The sequence below is a fragment of the Gracilinanus agilis genome, chromosome 2, assembly GCF_016433145.1.
Source record: "Gracilinanus agilis isolate LMUSP501 chromosome 2, AgileGrace, whole genome shotgun sequence".
NCBI classification, from domain to species: domain Eukaryota; kingdom Metazoa; phylum Chordata; class Mammalia; order Didelphimorphia; family Didelphidae; genus Gracilinanus; species Gracilinanus agilis.
The window spans coordinates 63,003,656-63,021,153 of record NC_058131.1 but is presented as its reverse complement, the minus strand read 5'-3'; the positions used below and the strand labels follow the sequence as shown (position 1 = coordinate 63,021,153).

The 17,498-nt window shown below is 38.7% G+C and overlaps 1 protein-coding gene across 1 annotated transcript in view; it reads right to left on the bottom strand.

Moving 5' to 3' along the window:
- Window positions 1–17,498, bottom strand: part of KCTD19 (potassium channel tetramerization domain containing 19) — a 41,373-nt gene that overhangs the window by 6,002 nt on the left and 17,873 nt on the right. The window contains exons 6-13 of the mRNA XM_044659425.1: window positions 17,077–17,208; window positions 8,574–8,784; window positions 7,693–7,853; window positions 5,624–5,727; window positions 4,748–4,890; window positions 3,552–3,635; window positions 2,466–2,574; window positions 605–1,223 (exon numbers count right to left, since the gene is read on the bottom strand). Of these exons, the coding sequence (XP_044515360.1) occupies window positions 605–1,223; window positions 2,466–2,574; window positions 3,552–3,635; window positions 4,748–4,890; window positions 5,624–5,727; window positions 7,693–7,853; window positions 8,574–8,784; window positions 17,077–17,208 (1,563 nt within the window). The remainder of the gene's footprint in view (window positions 1–604; window positions 1,224–2,465; window positions 2,575–3,551; window positions 3,636–4,747; window positions 4,891–5,623; window positions 5,728–7,692; window positions 7,854–8,573; window positions 8,785–17,076; window positions 17,209–17,498) is intronic.

Sequence of the window (17,498 nt, the reverse complement as noted above, 5' to 3'; positions counted from 1 at the left end):
TGCCCCTGGGCCTCTGTTCCTCCTCTGTAGAAGGAGGGATTGGGGCTAATAGTGTTCTGACAAACTAACTTGGCCATGGAACTCTTTTGAGTTTGAAATACATTGGTAGGAACCATAAATGTTAGTTCAGGGAAACACATTATATGTACAAAGGAAATTGGTGATATTTGGAGCAATACAGAAGAAAGTAAATCTATTTTCATACTGAAACTGCTGCATGTTCTAGCTTTCTGGTATAGAATTTCACATTTAATAATTTGGGGGTAATACTGCTAACATTACAGGTTCTGCAAGGAGCCCCTCCTTGCCTTTCATCTCCCAGAACACTGGAGACCCACACAATATACTTTGGGTAATGTCTGAACAAAATGATTCCTAGAGTCCCTCTAGGCTCTAAGCCTCTGAAAATTCTTACTAAAATAATCCTTTGTTTGTCCTTGTCATGTTTTATGGATTTTACAAGAAGAGTGTGTCTGGGGACACTATTGAACTATAAGCATCCTAAAGGCAGGCACTGGCTCCTATAAATTTTGTCTCTTCTCCAATGCTTACCAGAGTGTTGTGGCTATGGGAGATGCTTAATAAATGTTTTATTGGTACTCGCCTTTTTCTTTTGCTCCCTGCCTTCCCCAATCTTTCAAGGCAACTGTTCTTTTCATGGGGAGATATGGCCTGAATATTTGCTCTGGGCCTTTTTCCTTGGCTATGGTCACTGCCTGGGGACTTGGAGTCTTCTCTGCAGCAGCTGGTCGAGTTTTCCAAGGAGCGATGGCTGGACTGAGCTGGCAAGCTGCCTCGTTCCCAGAGAGTGGCCGTGCTGTGGATTCCTCTAGGTTTGTGCTTCTGGAGGTTGCCACTGGTGGGAATTCCCACTGCTTACAGTTGACCATGTCCCACTCTCGAACAAGGGAAATCAGTTTCTGCATGGGAGTGACAGGAGGATCTGTAGTTTCTGGTTTGGGGATGATATTGACTGTGGAGCACTTCTTCTTTGGAGGGCTCTCAGGATGGCTCCAGTGCCTGGGGTTGGCAAACAGCCCTGGGCACTGAGGATACACTCCGGGGTTACTGGTTCTCTTGACACCTCTGCACAGGGACAAGTGGATTGTTCTAGTATATTGTTCATTCTCCTCTGGTAGGCTTGGCCTGGCTGGTACTCCCTTCACTTTGCTCCATGGTGTCCCACAGCAGTCTCTAAATTCCACAGGCATGCAGGGGGCAGTCTGAAAAAGGAGAAAACAGAATAGTCTGAGCCTGGGTTCAGGGCCTGACGTGGACTTATAAGGCCCTCTAATCCTGAGCATGTCACCTTTATTTTTCTCCTCCATAAAATGGTGGTGATGAACCACGAACTACCTACATCAGAGGATGCGTCAGAATTAAACTTGGAAAGTTAACAGAGAGTTCACCTTTTCTAAACCCCTCATTTTACAAAGGAGAAACCTGAGTCTTCAAAGAGTTGTTTGGCTCATTCACGAAAAGATGGGGAGGGTGGTGCCAGGGAGAGTAGCAAAGAGAAGATTTGAACTTGGGTCCTCTGACTTCAAATCCAATACTCTCAAAGCATTCTTAGAAATTTGGGCTAGTATTATTCCAGGTTGTTTCTCAGCCTGAGGACTAATCAATTTGTCTATTCCCCCAGGAGCTCGCAACTGAAGTAGATTGTCAGTCATTTGGATGATGTCCTAAGGGCAGGCTTTCTCCAGCAGGGGCAGTGATATTAATAGGTATTATTTACAAGTGTTGAGTAAATCCAAAAGGGCTCTCACATAGCAGTGGGTAATGGTCCCTGTCCATAAGAGGTAAAGTTTTTTGAAAGCAATTAGCCAATGTGGAAGGAAACTGCCAAAGAAGTAGGAGGCACTGAGGATGAGGAGCTAGATGGACAAGAGCATTGGACCTAGAGTCAGGATGGCCCAAGCACAAATCAGTCTTGGATACTTGTAGTGACTACTATGAAAGTCACTTAACCTCTCTATGCCTCAGTTTCCTCACCTGTAAAATGGGGATACCTCCCAAGGCTATTGGAACAAATGAGGTAATAATTGCATAGCACAATGTCTGGCACATAGTAAATGCTATATAAATGTTAGCTAGCTGTTGTTGATGGTGGTCATTTCACTCTGTTGGCCTCAGTTTCCTCATCTTATAAAATGAGGTAGAGAAGAAAATGGCAAACCACTCCAGTATCTTTGCAAAGAAAACCTCAAATGGGGCATGAAGAGTCAGACCCAAGTGAATAACAACAAATTATCATACTTTGCCAATCTGAAAGTGCTCTCTAAATTCTAGCTGCTTTGATGATAACTAACATTTTTATAGTGCTTTCATGCTTACAGATGAGAAAACTGAAACTCAAGAGAAGTTAAGTGATTGGGCCAAGTCTTACAGCTGCCAGGATAAGGGTCACAAGCTGTGAGCTGAGGAGAGCGAGTGGGATACTCAGCAGAGCCTCGACTACTTACTTCCTTAGGGCCTCTGCTGAGCTCCACAGGTGGACCTTCAGTCACCACATGCAGTCTCCGGATGGGAAAAGCTGCTTCACTCTCAGACTCCTTCTCTTGGGTCCATGATCTGCAAAATCCAACTGGGGCCCAGTCAGTGAGCAGATGTCCCCCACTATCACCCAGTCCTTGAGGCTGCCCATGGGCTGGACATGAAAGCACTGACTGCAGAAGGTGGGAAGGGGAAGTGGCAGAGGCCTCAGGGTCTGCCTGATACAGGGGCCATGGGAGGCATGGCAGACCTCACTACAATCACAGCAGCCTGGCAATGCTCAGTGAAAGTCGGGATCTCAGGGAACCATTATGGGAATGGGAATGGATTTGATTCAAACTGATTCTAAACATACCCACATTCCGACTTCCTGGTCTGGTCTCTAATTCTCGAGCATCTGAGGGTCTTCAGAACATTAAAACCCAAGGACTGATATAGTTGAGAATTGCTTCTTGGAACAAGTCACTTTGGTCTCAAGTCTGATTTCCGTTTAGGTTTGTGCTTCACTTCCCCCCAGCTGAGAACCCACTTCCTTCTCCATGAGTGGAGCATTGCCCCCTCTCCTCTCCAAGATGTTTGTATAATCACTGGCATGTATTGACTTCAGCCACAGGTAAGATTTTATGGCATGAAATAACCCAAAGTGGATTAGGCATGTGAAGCAAAGGCTCTTGTCCCAGCTCTGTCAGAAATCTTACTGGTTAAATTTGGACAGGAGATTTCCTCTGCCTGGATCTCAGTTTCCTTACCTGTCAAATGAGATAGATTATCTCTAAATTGCCTTCAATAATGATTTACCGCCTACTTCACTGGGTTTCTTTGAAGAAATTGTTTTGTAAAACATAAAATACTATAGGAATGTAAGTTATTCTTTTAAAATGTGTTCTGGAAGAGTTTATCAGTGTCTCACCAGTACTGACCTCTGTTGGATACATCTCTGAATTAGTTCCATGTCTACACTATATAGAACAAGTGTGTTTTGGAGAAGATTTTGCCTAATGGGATTCATGTAACAGAAACCCTTAGCCCGTATTTCCTGAGAAGATTTTCCTTACCTGTAAGCCTCACACTGAGAAAGGGCTTCTGATAGAGAGGGAATTCTGTACTCCTCAACTTCCTGACAGAAGAGAGGCCATTCTCTGCAAATAATAATAGGCATGTCAGTTTGGCAACTCGTTACTATTCTGGGCTGAACCAAGAGTATGCTCTGATTGGGAGGGTTCATTTTGGCACCCATGACACCAGGATTCCTGATGTGACAATCAAGGAAGCATTAAGTGTCCTCATGTGCCTAAGCATTGTGTTAGTGACTGAGAGAGATAGTTTATTCTCTGCTCTTATGGAACTCAGAGTCTAGTAGAGGAGGAAGAGATACCAATGTAGTTATATTATTACATAACAAGGGCATCAGGGAGGTGGAAAACAAAGTAATATTTGAGGTTGGAGGGGGAGCATTATCAGGTAACTCAGATTGTTAGAATGACCTCTGCCTTTTACTCACCTTCTTTGCCTTCTTTCTCCTCTAACCCAGTGATAACCTTAAAGGATTCGAATCAATTCTTGGCTATTTCATACTAGGTCAAGTTCAATTCAATGGGCATTCTTAAGCGTATATATTACCTGCAAGACTCTGTTCCATGAGCTGGAGACAGAAGATTTTGTAAAGCAGCAGTAAAATGTCATGAAACTTATATTCTACTGGGAGGAATATGACACGGACACAGAGAGGTATAAATATGAAGCAGGTTGTAATAGGGGCAAAGGCACAGGTTTTAAGCAATTTTGGGAAGAGAGATGATAACTACTTTGTATTCCTCCAATCTTCCAGGTCTTTTATTCAACTTTGCTCTTGAGTTTCCATATTCACACATAAACAGTGCTATGGCATCACTGGCATCTTATAGTGAACCAAATAGGAACCAAATGCCAGAAAACCTGGTTTCTAACCCCGTTGTCTTATTGTGTGGCCTTGGGGAAGTAAGTAACTTAACATCTATTGGACTCGGAAGCCTTTATCTATATTCTATAAAATAGAGTCGATGATCTCTTTGGTCTCTTTCATTTCTAAGATTTCTAAATTTTTTCCTTCTGGAATGAAACCAGAATGGTTATTTCATCTCTTTTGGAGAATACCTTAGTTCACATGTCAGGAATATTCTACACTCGCCCATGGCCCCAAATAAATCTTCTTTGGATAAGCTGATATCAATCTAGATAACTTTCTTCAGGTAACTTTCTCTTTTTCACTTACTTAAATTCAGTTGGTAAGAATAGTTTGCCAAGTCTAAGGAAGTTGAGAATGTGTCTGAACATTTGTCCATCTCCATGGATTAACAGAGTCTGTCCATATGTAATCCAATATACTCTTTGGGGGTTAGACAGCAGTTCTGGATACTAGGGGAGGAAATTAGACCTCAGTCAGTTCCAAGCATTAGTCTCTTTAGTAAAGAGGCAGGTCTTTCCTAGGTTCCCTAGTTTTCATCTCATTTCTTCCAATAGAAGGTACTTTGGGGGTCTTCTTCCTGCCTCATCAGCCATTCTGAATTAGTAGGAAGCCAAAGCATCAGGAAATCTTTCCTCCTAATTGCTCAACATGTGGTCTCTGCTGAGCCTTCTCCCTGTTCCCTAGGGCATTTCCTGTCTGATGGTACCTGGAAATAGTGTGCTCAGATCCTACCTTTCATTCTAAACCACACAAAGAGGGACCCTCCCCAATTAGCCCACCAACTTACTCCTCAGTGCCATACCAGATTTTGGTGGAAAAAACATGTGAGCAGACTCTTATTGTAAATTCATTATAGTTGTCTATGAATGGCATAGTAGAGTAAGCAGTGCACTTAGGGTCAGAAAACATCAGTTTGGATTACAGACCTGTCCCTTACTATTTGTATGAAAGTGGGAAGGTTATTACTTTGCCTCTAAGCCTTGCTCTCCTCATCTAGAAAATAGGAATAATATTGATAGTACCTACTTCTAGTGTTATAGGAATCAAATGAAATAATGTAAAGCTCTTCCTGAACCTTAATGCCCCATGTAAAATGTAAACTATTATTATTTTGGTGACTAGCTACAGCGAGAGTAAACAAAGTAGGAAAGAAGAAAAAAGCAAACCCATAGAGAGCAGTACCTTCAGAAGGGTCTGTAGGGAGGTTGCATACCAGTGGCTTCCTACATAAACTTTCACAATCTGATGAGGTGAATAGACTGTGATCTCTGCTGTCCAAGCATCATCTAAGAAAAACCAATTAAAATGGAGATATCACAGAACCAGAAGTGGGCCTGAGGTAGGGAATTTCTAGGACTTATGCAGTAAGTACCCTGAGATTCTGCACCACTATGAAGCTCAATGGGGAGAGAACATGCCATACAAGTATGAGGCCCTGGACTCAGTTGCTAAGTATCTCTGCTTTCTAAGGGATCATTGGATATCATGGGCATAGAATTTAGAGTCTGAGGGCCTTTATTCAACTCAGCCCACCCGCTATCTGTGTGACCTTAGGCAAGTCATTTAACCTCTCTGTGCCTTAGTTTCCTTATCCATTAAAAAAAGACAGACTAGATGATATACACAGTGATCTCTAAGCCCTCTTCTAGCTCTAAACCTAGGATCAAAAGGATTGTGCTACTTAGTCAAGAGGAACCAAAGTGACAGCTGATGCTATTCACAGATAATGCTCCTGCCTCATTTCTCTCTACAGATTTCTTTCAATTAATTAGAAATAGATATGCCAAATAGTCAAATGCTTTAGGTAATGTAGTGGATAGAGTGCGGAGCCTGGAGTCAGGAAGACTGAGTTCAAATGTAGCCTCAGACACTTACTAGCTCTGTGGCCCTGGTCAAGTCACTTAACCCTCTTTGCCTAAGTTTCCACATATGTAAAGTGAGCTGCAGAAGGAAACAGCAAACCACTCCAGTTTGCCAAGAAAACCCCAGATTGAGGTCATGCAGTATTGGACACAATTGAAAAATGACAAAAAATGCCTAATGGAATAGACATTTCTAATGTGTAAAAATAGGGCTAATAATATTTATACTTTCCATTTCATAGGGTCAGTATGAAGAAAGTGCTGTGTAAGTAATGAATACCAAATGAATATGAGTTACTGTTATTCTGGGAAAAGCGATGAGGAACCAAGAAGCCTGGTTTCCTCTAAGGCAATCTATTCTGTCTAAGTGGACATTTAGGGTAGATGGTTCTCTAACTCTACCTAAGGGACTGACTCTGGTTCTTAAGTAGCTATTTCTTTTTTTAGTTAAAAAAATTTAAAAACTTAAAAAATATATTTTATTTTACCAATTATATATAATAACATTTTTTCAACTTACATTTTCTGACAACTTACATTATCTGATTATAAGATACAAATTGTCTTTCTTACTCCCTTCCCTCCTCAGATGGTAAATAATTTGACCTGGGTTATACACGTATTAGCATGCAAAACACATTGGGTAGCTATTTCTAATGTTTGTGAAATTTCATTGAAATTGTTAAGAATGAATTATGAAAGTTATCTGAGGATTTTTGATGGAGGCTGTACAAATGTTTGTAGAGCTGTCCCTCTAAAGCCACTTAATTTCTACCAAAAAAAGGTACATGGAGAGTAGTAGGTGCTTTATTATGTAAAAAATAATATATTGCCCCAATTCTTGGAAAAAAATGTATTTAGGTTCTATTTGGATGTCTTGAAACTAGTTTCAGCAAAATTTCCTGCTTTAAATGGGAAACAGATCACACTATATGTGTAAAAGAAATTAAGGTACACATTTAATATAGTTGTGCCCAACCTATATCATTTACTTTTCATTTGAGGTCAATTGGGGTTAAGTGCTTCATAATATGAGGATAGAGTGTAAGTTCACTGAGAGGAGAGATGGTTGCTTTCCATGGCCTATAGAGTGTTTGGGACTTCATGAATGGTTGATGAGCACTATTTTATGAGAGTAATGATCAAGTATTTGCTACCTGAAGCTATCTGGGTAACTTACAGGAAACTGACACTTGGGCTCTTATTCTGAGATGAATTGGTAATAAATTTGTCCTACAGGGAGACTTCAATTTCTGACCTTAGGTTTTTGTTTCTTTCATATACTGTCCTTAGCTCATCTCCAGTTTCATATTACTTACCACATCTTCACAAATCTTGATACTCCCACCCTTGACATTAAACTGCAGATTGATCAATAGGCTCATTTACCAAGCAACTTGTTGTGAGTTGGAGTTTTGGGTTCAAGATGTATTTTCAAAGCAACTTTCATAGGTTCATAAGTGATGTCTCTCTTGTCCAAGAAGGCACACAGCTCATATACTTCTGAAATTGTCTCTGTTAGGGGAAGTCTGCAGGTTCCCAGCCAATTCCTATCCAAAAGAGAAACTCTGTCATGGAGAACTTGAGTCTTTTTTCCCCTCCCAAATCCTTCACCCTCAACCTTGAGGATATTTTCCCTTTAAACTAACTATACCAAGAACATAGAACTAGTTCTAATCTATCATCTCCAATATAGTCTTCCCTGATTAAAATATAAGTAGTTCTGGTCACATTTTTACTCTAGGAAATTCAGGATCTCTTAAGGATTAGGTAACAAATTGTCATTCCAGAAGCTATTCATATTGAATCAGTTGTCCCCAATAGTTTACATGAATGGTGCCTTTTGGGATGAAACACAATGAATAAAAATATACAAGCTGGATAACTAATGTTTTTATGTATTGTGAAGGTCTGAAATATGGGAAGACAGTGACATTCAAGAATTTGGCATAGCTATGAGTGAGTGAAGTAACTACCTCCTAGTTCCTGGCTCTCTGTGCTGAGCTACTTTGGATCTCATCCCTAGAAAAGTTTAGGGAGCTAGTTTACTCTTAGAAAGGCAACATTAGAACCGTGCTGAAACAGGGCTCCTTTCCATAACTCTAGTGTCACACTATCCAACAGGGCCAGACAATGGGAGTCGCATAGTTCCTCTGCAATTTAGGGGCTATTTCTGGGCAGCTTAAGGTCTTATTTATGATGAAACACAAAGCTAAAATAAGATTTCCAATTGTTTCCTTTTCCCAGAGGGGAAATTTTCAAGGATTTACCTGACATGCTGAAAGAGGACACCATTTCCTGTAATATACAGTTTGCTTCCATCCAAAGTGCTTTCAATGTGGAGCTGTCCCAGTGCTGAATCAGGGTATTTGACAAGCAAGCCAAGGGCCATCATATAGAGAGGCTTCACAGATTCCATGTTGGCTGCTCTCCCCCCCTTTCCAGGACTTGGAAGGTGACAAGTGGTTCGGGAACAGTTACCTGCATGAAAGAAAAATGTAAGAGAAGCACCCCTACATACCCAACAGCTACCTGCTGAAGCTTCCATAAATTGAGTTGAATTCTGCCATTTATTACCTTTCAGAGAGGCTTCTAACCAATTACTACTTATTGATGACAACATGTTATTGGAAAGATGTTTCCTGCTACAAACTCCAATTTATTTAGTCACTGAACATTTACTAAACATTTATCATGCACATTAAGAACAGTACATTTTCCCCTATAATAACCTGGTTGAAGAACCAGGCTCACAGAAGTGATGTCACTTGTCAGTGGTTCTACAGCTACTAAATATTATGCATTGTGCTTGAGGCTGGAGGAAATACAAAGATAAATAAGACAAAGTCCCAGTGTGTACAAAAACATAAATGAGATATGTTCATTAACAGAAGTTCAGTTCTGAGATCAGATGATACAGGAATCACCTGCAGCTGGAAGGATGAGATAAGGATTCATAGAGTTCACATTTTATTTAGTCTATCAAGTATGGGTAGGATCTGGTTTGAGATTTGAGACCAAAACTTCTTTTTCTAAATTTATTTCATTAATTGTACCTGACACTCAGAAATGATTACCACCATTAAAACCACCCAGTCCCATAACTTCAGTATACTTTGTGCCTTTTGCTTCCAAATTCAACTCAGAGCTTGGACTCAACTGTTCCCTAACCAGGGCTCTATACCAGTGTACCAGTTGGTTCCTACCTCAGAGCAGACAGTGTAAAGAATGGGAGTTCCTTGAATTCACATTACCTTTTACAGACACAGCTAGAGAGAAAGGCCCTGGGGAACATGATGCTCTTCTGTGGTAAAGATCAATACAGTTATTTGGGTTGACTTCCTTTCTGTAGTACATGTATCTCCCTTGCCTACTGTTATTTAACATTTATATGATTATAGGTAAATGACTTAGTTTCTCTGGGATACCAGTTTCCTCATCTGTAAAATGAGGGGGATGGTTAATCTACATTTTTTTAGCACTTTATATGTTTATGATGGATCTTTGATCTGATGATATGGATAATCTCTCCAGTGATAGTAGTTACAAATCTATCCCCTCCTACCCTTCTCATTTACTTTAACTCTTGTCCATGTCCTTCTATAATTCCTCTATGAAGGGTCCACCCAATATGTTTAAGACCTTCCTCTAGGTCTCTTAATATTATTGTCATCCCAATGAAGCATATTGACTGTCCATCGGTATGAACAACCCACCTGTTTCCAGTCATGCATCTAATTTAATGCTACTTCCTTTCTGTAAATTTTTGTTTGTAATACACAGCAGTCTATTCATGTCCATCATGTGGCCTAAAATTTTTTTTGGAAACTGTGGTATTTCATGACTGGAATATTGATTTTTAAATGATGAACCTATGTTTCATGAAAAGCTTGGAGTCAGTGAAAGATACACATAATTTATCATGTGCAACTTAGTCTCATTTCCTCCCATTCAGCTCTTCATTCAGTTCATTAACTGTCTGCAATGTTTGTCTAAGATAGATATACTGGTGGATAGCTCTGCTCTAAGAGCTGTCCATTCAGTTACACCTCTTGTCTGAACAACAGGCATTCTTCATCTGCTTGTTTTTTCCTAACTGAATTCTTCTGAGTAATTATGCTTCTTTGCTTTAGGAAGCTCTGAAGTATTCTAGGGTTTGGTGCCATCAACACATCACATAGAAAGAGGAGCATATGAGGAATATCACTATTAGAAATTTCTCTTCTATTTCAACTCCTGGAATCACTGATGACAGGGACAAACACCTCTGTCAGATGTACACTTACCTATTTTTCCTTGCTTGATATTAGTCATCATTGTTACTGAATAAAGTTATTCAGCTGTCACATCTTTCAAGGAATCTTGTATAATAATAACAATACATGGGAGATACCTCCTTGGAGGACAGCATTTTTTACAGTGTAAAAATAAACACTGGATAATTTTGCATTTGCCTTTAGTTGCATATTTTAAAGCATAGTTTGTTCTAGAATACTATTTGTAAAAGACTGTAACCTTATACCATTTCAACAATGGTTTCTAGATTACTTTCATAAAGATTTTGTAGATGGGAAAGTGAGCAATGTGACAGTGGATAAAGTGATGGCTTTAAAGTCAGGAAAGTCTGGGTGTAAGTTCTGTCTTCAACATTTAGTACCTATGTGACTCTGGGTATGTCCGTTAACCTCTCTGGGCCTCAGTTTCCTCATTTGTATAATGGGAAGAATAATATTTGTATCCAGACAATGGATTGTTGTAAAGCCCAAATTAGATAATCTATGTAAAGTACTTTGCAGTCTTTAAAAGCAATATATAAATGCAAACTATTTCTATGGGTCAATAGTTACTAAAATTTCTTGGTCATTTTTTGGGGGGAATGAGTCATTTTCTTCCAAGCATATGCTATTATCACTATTTTCAGATATCCTTAGAATTGGTCCTGGAATGCCCGCCCCCAAAACCGGTTGCTTCCAGCATGGGACTTGTATATGTACACATGGCTTAGTCTGGTTATGCTTCCCACCTTTATTTTCTTTAGTGAAATTTTTATTTCCTCACACAGCATACCAGGGGTTATGTTAAAACTTTAAATATGATAGGTAATTGTACTGTTCATTAATGGAGAACATAATTGATTATAGAAACCATGACAATCTTTTTCATTTTCATGTTTTTTCCTTCCAATTTCATCCTTCAGGCGCTCTTGGGAGTGATCTGGTTTAACTGAGCCTCTTGCTAAGCTTTCTGTAAACCTATTTTTTCCTCTATTGGTTCTTCCTAATTTATGAGATGATAGGGCTTATAATATTCTACCTTCTTCCTCCACAAAACTTTACAAATGAGTTTATATTCTAAACTGTGGTTTCTGCCAGTGGTCTCTTTTTATCAAAGAAATCAAATGTTTGCTGGCTAAGACAATTTCTAGGCTTTGTAAAGTCTCTTCATTGTGGTAACTGATTTATAGTGGTTATATTTCACAAGGAAATGGTAATAGTCTGAGTCACATCTGTTCTTTTGGCCACTTTTCAGTGTCAATAGCTTTAAAAGATATATATGTATGTGTGTATATATGTATATATATATACATACATATATATAATTGGAGTTTTCCCAATTTCATTCCTCATTTTTATTAAGTACTATGGTCTTAATTATCTTTGCTCTAATTAGTTGATATTCTGACTATACATAGTTAATCTAAAAATGGCTCCTATACTGGTAACCGGTTTTCTGTCTGATTGAAATCACTTTCCTTTACATGATGCATTTTAGTGTCTGCTATGTCCAGTGCCCCTGACTCTTCCTGAAATATATAGAGATGTGAGTGTTTACAAGTCTTTGGCCTGTCTCTTTTTTTTAGACTTCTGAATCATTATTTATTTATCTTCCTCTCAACTTAGCTTTGCAACAAAGATAACAAATATTAAAGTATTCATTGATTTAATCTGGAAGATCATGATGAGTTCTTCAAGAAATTTCTCTACCTTCTCATACTCTGCAACAGATGTTGGTACATAGATCGCAATGATCTTTTTATAAGTACTTACCATGAGCACTGCAATAAAAGATGATCAAGGGTCACATGAAATGATGTTTCTTCTTGCCTTTGGAAACATGACAAAATTAATTCTTTTATATGCCTCTTCAAGAAGAAGCTGTGTGATGACCATCCTTCCATGTAGTTGGATCTTCTTTTTTCTTTTCCGGTTTCATTTATAGTGAGAATGTCAAAGTCAATATGACTCATTTCCTCTAGGTCCGTTTGTCCATTTGTTGGTCACTGGACAAAGGTGTCACATAATAGGTTATCAAGAGTTAAGTTGTTGGGTATAGACAGTCCAGAAACTGTGTGATTCAAAGTATCCCCTTTTCCACTACTTTGCCATCTTCACTGCAGAGTGAAAGAGAACTGTCTGGGTAGAACTGAAGGCCATTAAATTTTTTTTCGATGTTTCAAATATTGCCATGATCAAAGAATTCATTACCAACCATAAACCTACTAGCGATGAACTTCCCCCTATTTAACTAGTGTCTTAGCTAGTAGACACCATTTATTGCCTAGACTATTCTCAAAGACTCTCCACTGGAGTTAATGCTCTAATTAAGGTAATGGAAAATATTTGTGGAATTGCTACTCAGTATTTAGAGGCGAACTTAATGAAATATTTATTAATAGCAATAACCTACTACATAATGAGTACTGGGAATGATACAAAGATTAAATAAGTAAGACTCAGTACTCAATGTTTTGGAACTCATTATACAGTAGGACACAAGACATACACAAATAACTTTTTCAGGGATTTTGATAAGTTCTCGACTCCGTGTTTTTTAAACCTGTTTTGCTTGTACAGCTTCCGAAAGCCCACTCAGTACTGACACAAAAAGAACCAAAATGCTGGAGAAGATATGACGGATGGTGTGGCTTAGGCATGACCTTGGAGAGAAGAGAGAAAAGGAAGACATTCCTTTGACGCTGACATATAGCTGCTTCTGGCCCTATTGCCATTTTTTCTGTCATGATGCTGTGATGCCAAAGTTATGCTTCTAAGCAAGAGCAAGATTATGAGTTGAGCAGGAAGGTAGAAGTAACTGGAGTAGAATAACCATAGGAAGAATCAATATCCAGATTCAGATGGCCAGTGGTTGCCCTTGAAAAGGAGACAGACACCAACTAAGGAACCTTGGTTCTTAAGTTCACCAACTGGATTTTGATATTTTGTGATGCTTTGACTGGAAAATCAGTGGAAGATGCTAGGTGATCCTGGTTTAAGCAACTGGACTTGATCTGGTAACTCATGGGTTTGGGGCATGCCTATAAATTGTAGACTGATTAGGTCTCAGAAAAAAAACAACAACCCTAAATATTGTAGTATTTATTTAGTAAGTGTGGTACTTATTGCATATCTATTGTTTTATTCCTTTTGAATCTATAGTAATGAATAAGATATCATATGTTATGTATTTTCTAAAAAATTTTAACCCTTTACCTTCTCTTAGTATCAGTTCTAAAAAAAAAGAGTGGCAAAGGCTATGTAATTGGGGTTAAGTGACTTGCCCAGGGTCACACAGCTAGGAAGTATATGAGGCCAGATTTGAACCTAGGACCTCCCAACTCCAGGCCAAGAGTTCTATCTACTGTGCTTCCTAGCTGCCCCTTATAGTATATGTTTTAATTAAGTAAATATATTATATATACACAGTCAATGATTCAGAAATGTTTGTAGGCTAACTCTTTTCCTTTCATGCTATATTTCAAAGGAGTCTTTAAGCATATGAATGTCACATAATAGAGTTCACCATATGATCATAGCTTGACTATACACATATATACTTGCATGCATATATGCATGTCTGTACTCATATATGTGTGTATGTATATAGTCAAGCCATGAGTGTGTGGTATTATATCATGTATAAATGTGTATATATTACATGTGTGTATATTATATAATATATTTGTATATATAATATATTTACTTAATCTCCTTTTCAAGGAGCCAAAAAAATTTCATAATGATACTACGATGTTATCTGCCTGTTAAAATTCTACTCTCAGAGCAGCTAGGTAGCACAGATAGAGCTCTAGGCCTGGATCCAGAAGGACTTGGGTTCAAATGTGGCCTTTGGCACTTCCTAGCTATGTGACCTTAGGCACATCACTTAACCCCAATTGCCTAGCCCTTGCTGTTCTTCTGCCCTAGAACTGATACTAAGCCAGACAGTAAGGGTTAAAAAGAAACCCCAACTACTCCCTTTCTTAACTGCAAATCTGCATGAAGCTAGATTTTCTTCATATAGTTAAGTAAAATAATGTATTTCAACAGATTGAATGTAGGAGTAGTTATGAAAATAAAGCTGTCTCCTATTAAGCCAGGTATTAAAAGAGATTTGCAAAAATATATAAAACAATGCTACTCTTATTAAAATTTTCTGAAAATATAGTTTTTTATTTTAAAACACTATGTTATGAGTTTATTAAGGTAAAATTAATATTTTCAAAGTTGTCAATTTTAATTTCAAATAATGTTAATATCAATAGCTATAACCTATATAAACAAAAGTTCTTTGGGGTTCTCAATTTTAGAGTAGTAAAGATGTTCTGAGATTGATTTGAGAACTGTTGTCCTATACTAATTGAAATGTCTTTCCACTTACAAAAAGTATGGAGATGTGGATGTAAGTCATCTTCTCTTTGAAAACCAGAAAGTTTAGTATTTTTCCTGAATTCCCTCTGGTGTTGGGTAGAGTACATAACTGCTAGTATGGTGAGACTGTGCTGGCATTTGGATCCTCCTTACTGAAAAGGGTCAAGGTAACTGGGTGGGCTCTACCACCCTCTGGTGGTTAAATAACTACAATGCAAAATGATGTGTATAGATACTTTAGTAGAGGTTTGTGATTTGGAGGACCATTGGTTGGCAGCCAGAGATGAGAGGAGGCTTTTTGGGGGAGGTACTATTTGAATAAGGTATTAGACTAGATGGATAAGATATCAATTGGTGGGAAGAAGGAGGAGTGAGAAATTTCCAATAATGTGGAATAGCATGAGTAAAGGCATGGAGGTGGGAAAATGTAGGGTGTGTGTGTGTGTGTGTGTGTGTGTGTGTGTGTGTGTGCATTAAGTAGCATTTTAATTGTATATTTATGGACTCAGAAACACTAGCACAAGTATTGAAGGAGATAGTGAATCATCTTTCCCAAGAGGGAGACAAAATGAACAGAAATTAATTTGCCTGGCTTAGCTACAACTTTGTGGTATGGTAGAAAGAGCACTAGATTTGGGACCTGGCTTAGAAACCTAGTTCTAACACTTACTACCTGTGTAACTTTGGGTAAAGCACTTCCCTCTCTGGGCTACGATTTCCTTATCTATAAAATGAGGGGGCAGAACTAGAAGACTTCTAAAGTTCTAGTTCTAAAACTCATAATCTGACATAGCTATGCCTGGCAGGGAAGGGACGATAGGATTCTTCCAGTCTTTTTTCTATTAAGTGTATATGTATGCTTAACCTTGTAGACATGGAATATTTACATTATTTAAATAAATTCCAAATTAGATGACTTTTCATATAATGAACTCTTAAGAATAAAGATAGTCAATAGATCCAACAGACCCATTGGACCTGGAAACTGGCATACTGAAGGTAATAGAGCTTCAGAGCAGCAGCAAACTGGAATGGGGCTGGTCTGGAAAGACAGGGGGCTGGAACTACATAGGGTTGGGACCAGAAAGGGGCAAATAAGTGAGAGAAAGGCCAGAACCAGAGCATATGCAAGTGGGAAACAGGGCAGAGAGACAGGATGCACATGTAGAAGGACCTGCCCCAAACATGTGTCCTAGACCCATGGGGGAGGCACTTGTATAGACTTATTAAATTGGCTTCCCTCCAAGCCACAAGGAAGGGGCAAAGGTTCCTTCCACAAAACACTCTTTTTCTAGACTGTTTTTTCTTCAGTTATCACTTGCTTCCTAAAGACATTAAGCTCTGTTCCTGCTGGAGGTTCTCAGAACTCTGGATCTTCTTTTTACCTGTACGCTTTCCTCATTCATTCACCCATGCATTTAACAAACAATTTTATTCAACATATGTTATGCTCACATTAACATCTTTTCCATTCACCACAAACTCTCCTCAGGGAGAGTCTCAGATTGAGATGCTTTACCTGTTCTGTATAGCACTCTGGGCATCTCTGGTACCCAATACATGGCCAGTAACATGGATAAATACATTATATTCAGTGAGGTGGGGAATAGGGAAGAGGAAGGTTCCAAATAAGTTTCTGGTTGTTTAAATTTGACTTCTCTGTTCGAATGAGTTGAGGTCATATTAGAACCCAGGTTCCAACTACTGCTCTCACACAAACCAAAGTGCCAGATGGTTAACTGGTGGTTTGGAGTAAGGAGAACATTTTAGCTCTTTTCCCCCTTCTTATTACTAACAACAACAATTCATTTGTAATGCTTTAAAGTTTATGAAGCATTTTTTCACAATATCTGTGAAGTAATGCAAGTAATTTCATCCCTATTTTAAAGATAAAAAAACTGAGGCTTAAGAAAATTATTTGACTTGTCTATAAATATACAATGTGCAGAGCTAGAGCTTGACGGTCTTATTTTAAGTCTAGTACTCTTTCCAAACACATGGTGTCTCTCATGTAATATATTCATAACTCCCAGCTATATAACACTTGAAGGTTTACAAATGCTAAAGTCAGTTATCCTAGAATGGGAGGTGGGGAAGAGCATTGGAATTTCCCTGGAGTACATACCCATGTTCATCCTGTGTACCCTCACTGCCTCTGTGAGCTCTGGAATTTCCAAAATGTCCACTTCTGCTTCCAAAATATCAATGTTGGCAAAATTATCTGGTAACAAAATCTTCTGTGAGCGGAGAAAATTCACTTGAAAAGCAAAAGAAAATACAGTGAGTTTAATGAACTTGTTTTTAATCTTGTTTATTTAAACCTTAATTATTTTTCATCTTCTATATTTTCCCCCAATTTTCCAGTGTTGTCAGTTCTCCTAGATACTTCTTGGTCTGAAACAATGTGATCACTTGAATTAGATTTTGGTTTTGTTGCTTTTAATGTGATAAATTTTCAGAATCACTTTGTGTAAATGTATGAAGGGATAGGTCTAGTTTGGTCGGGGCTCCCAAGCCTATGCCTACAGGGCAGAACATGCTCTGTCC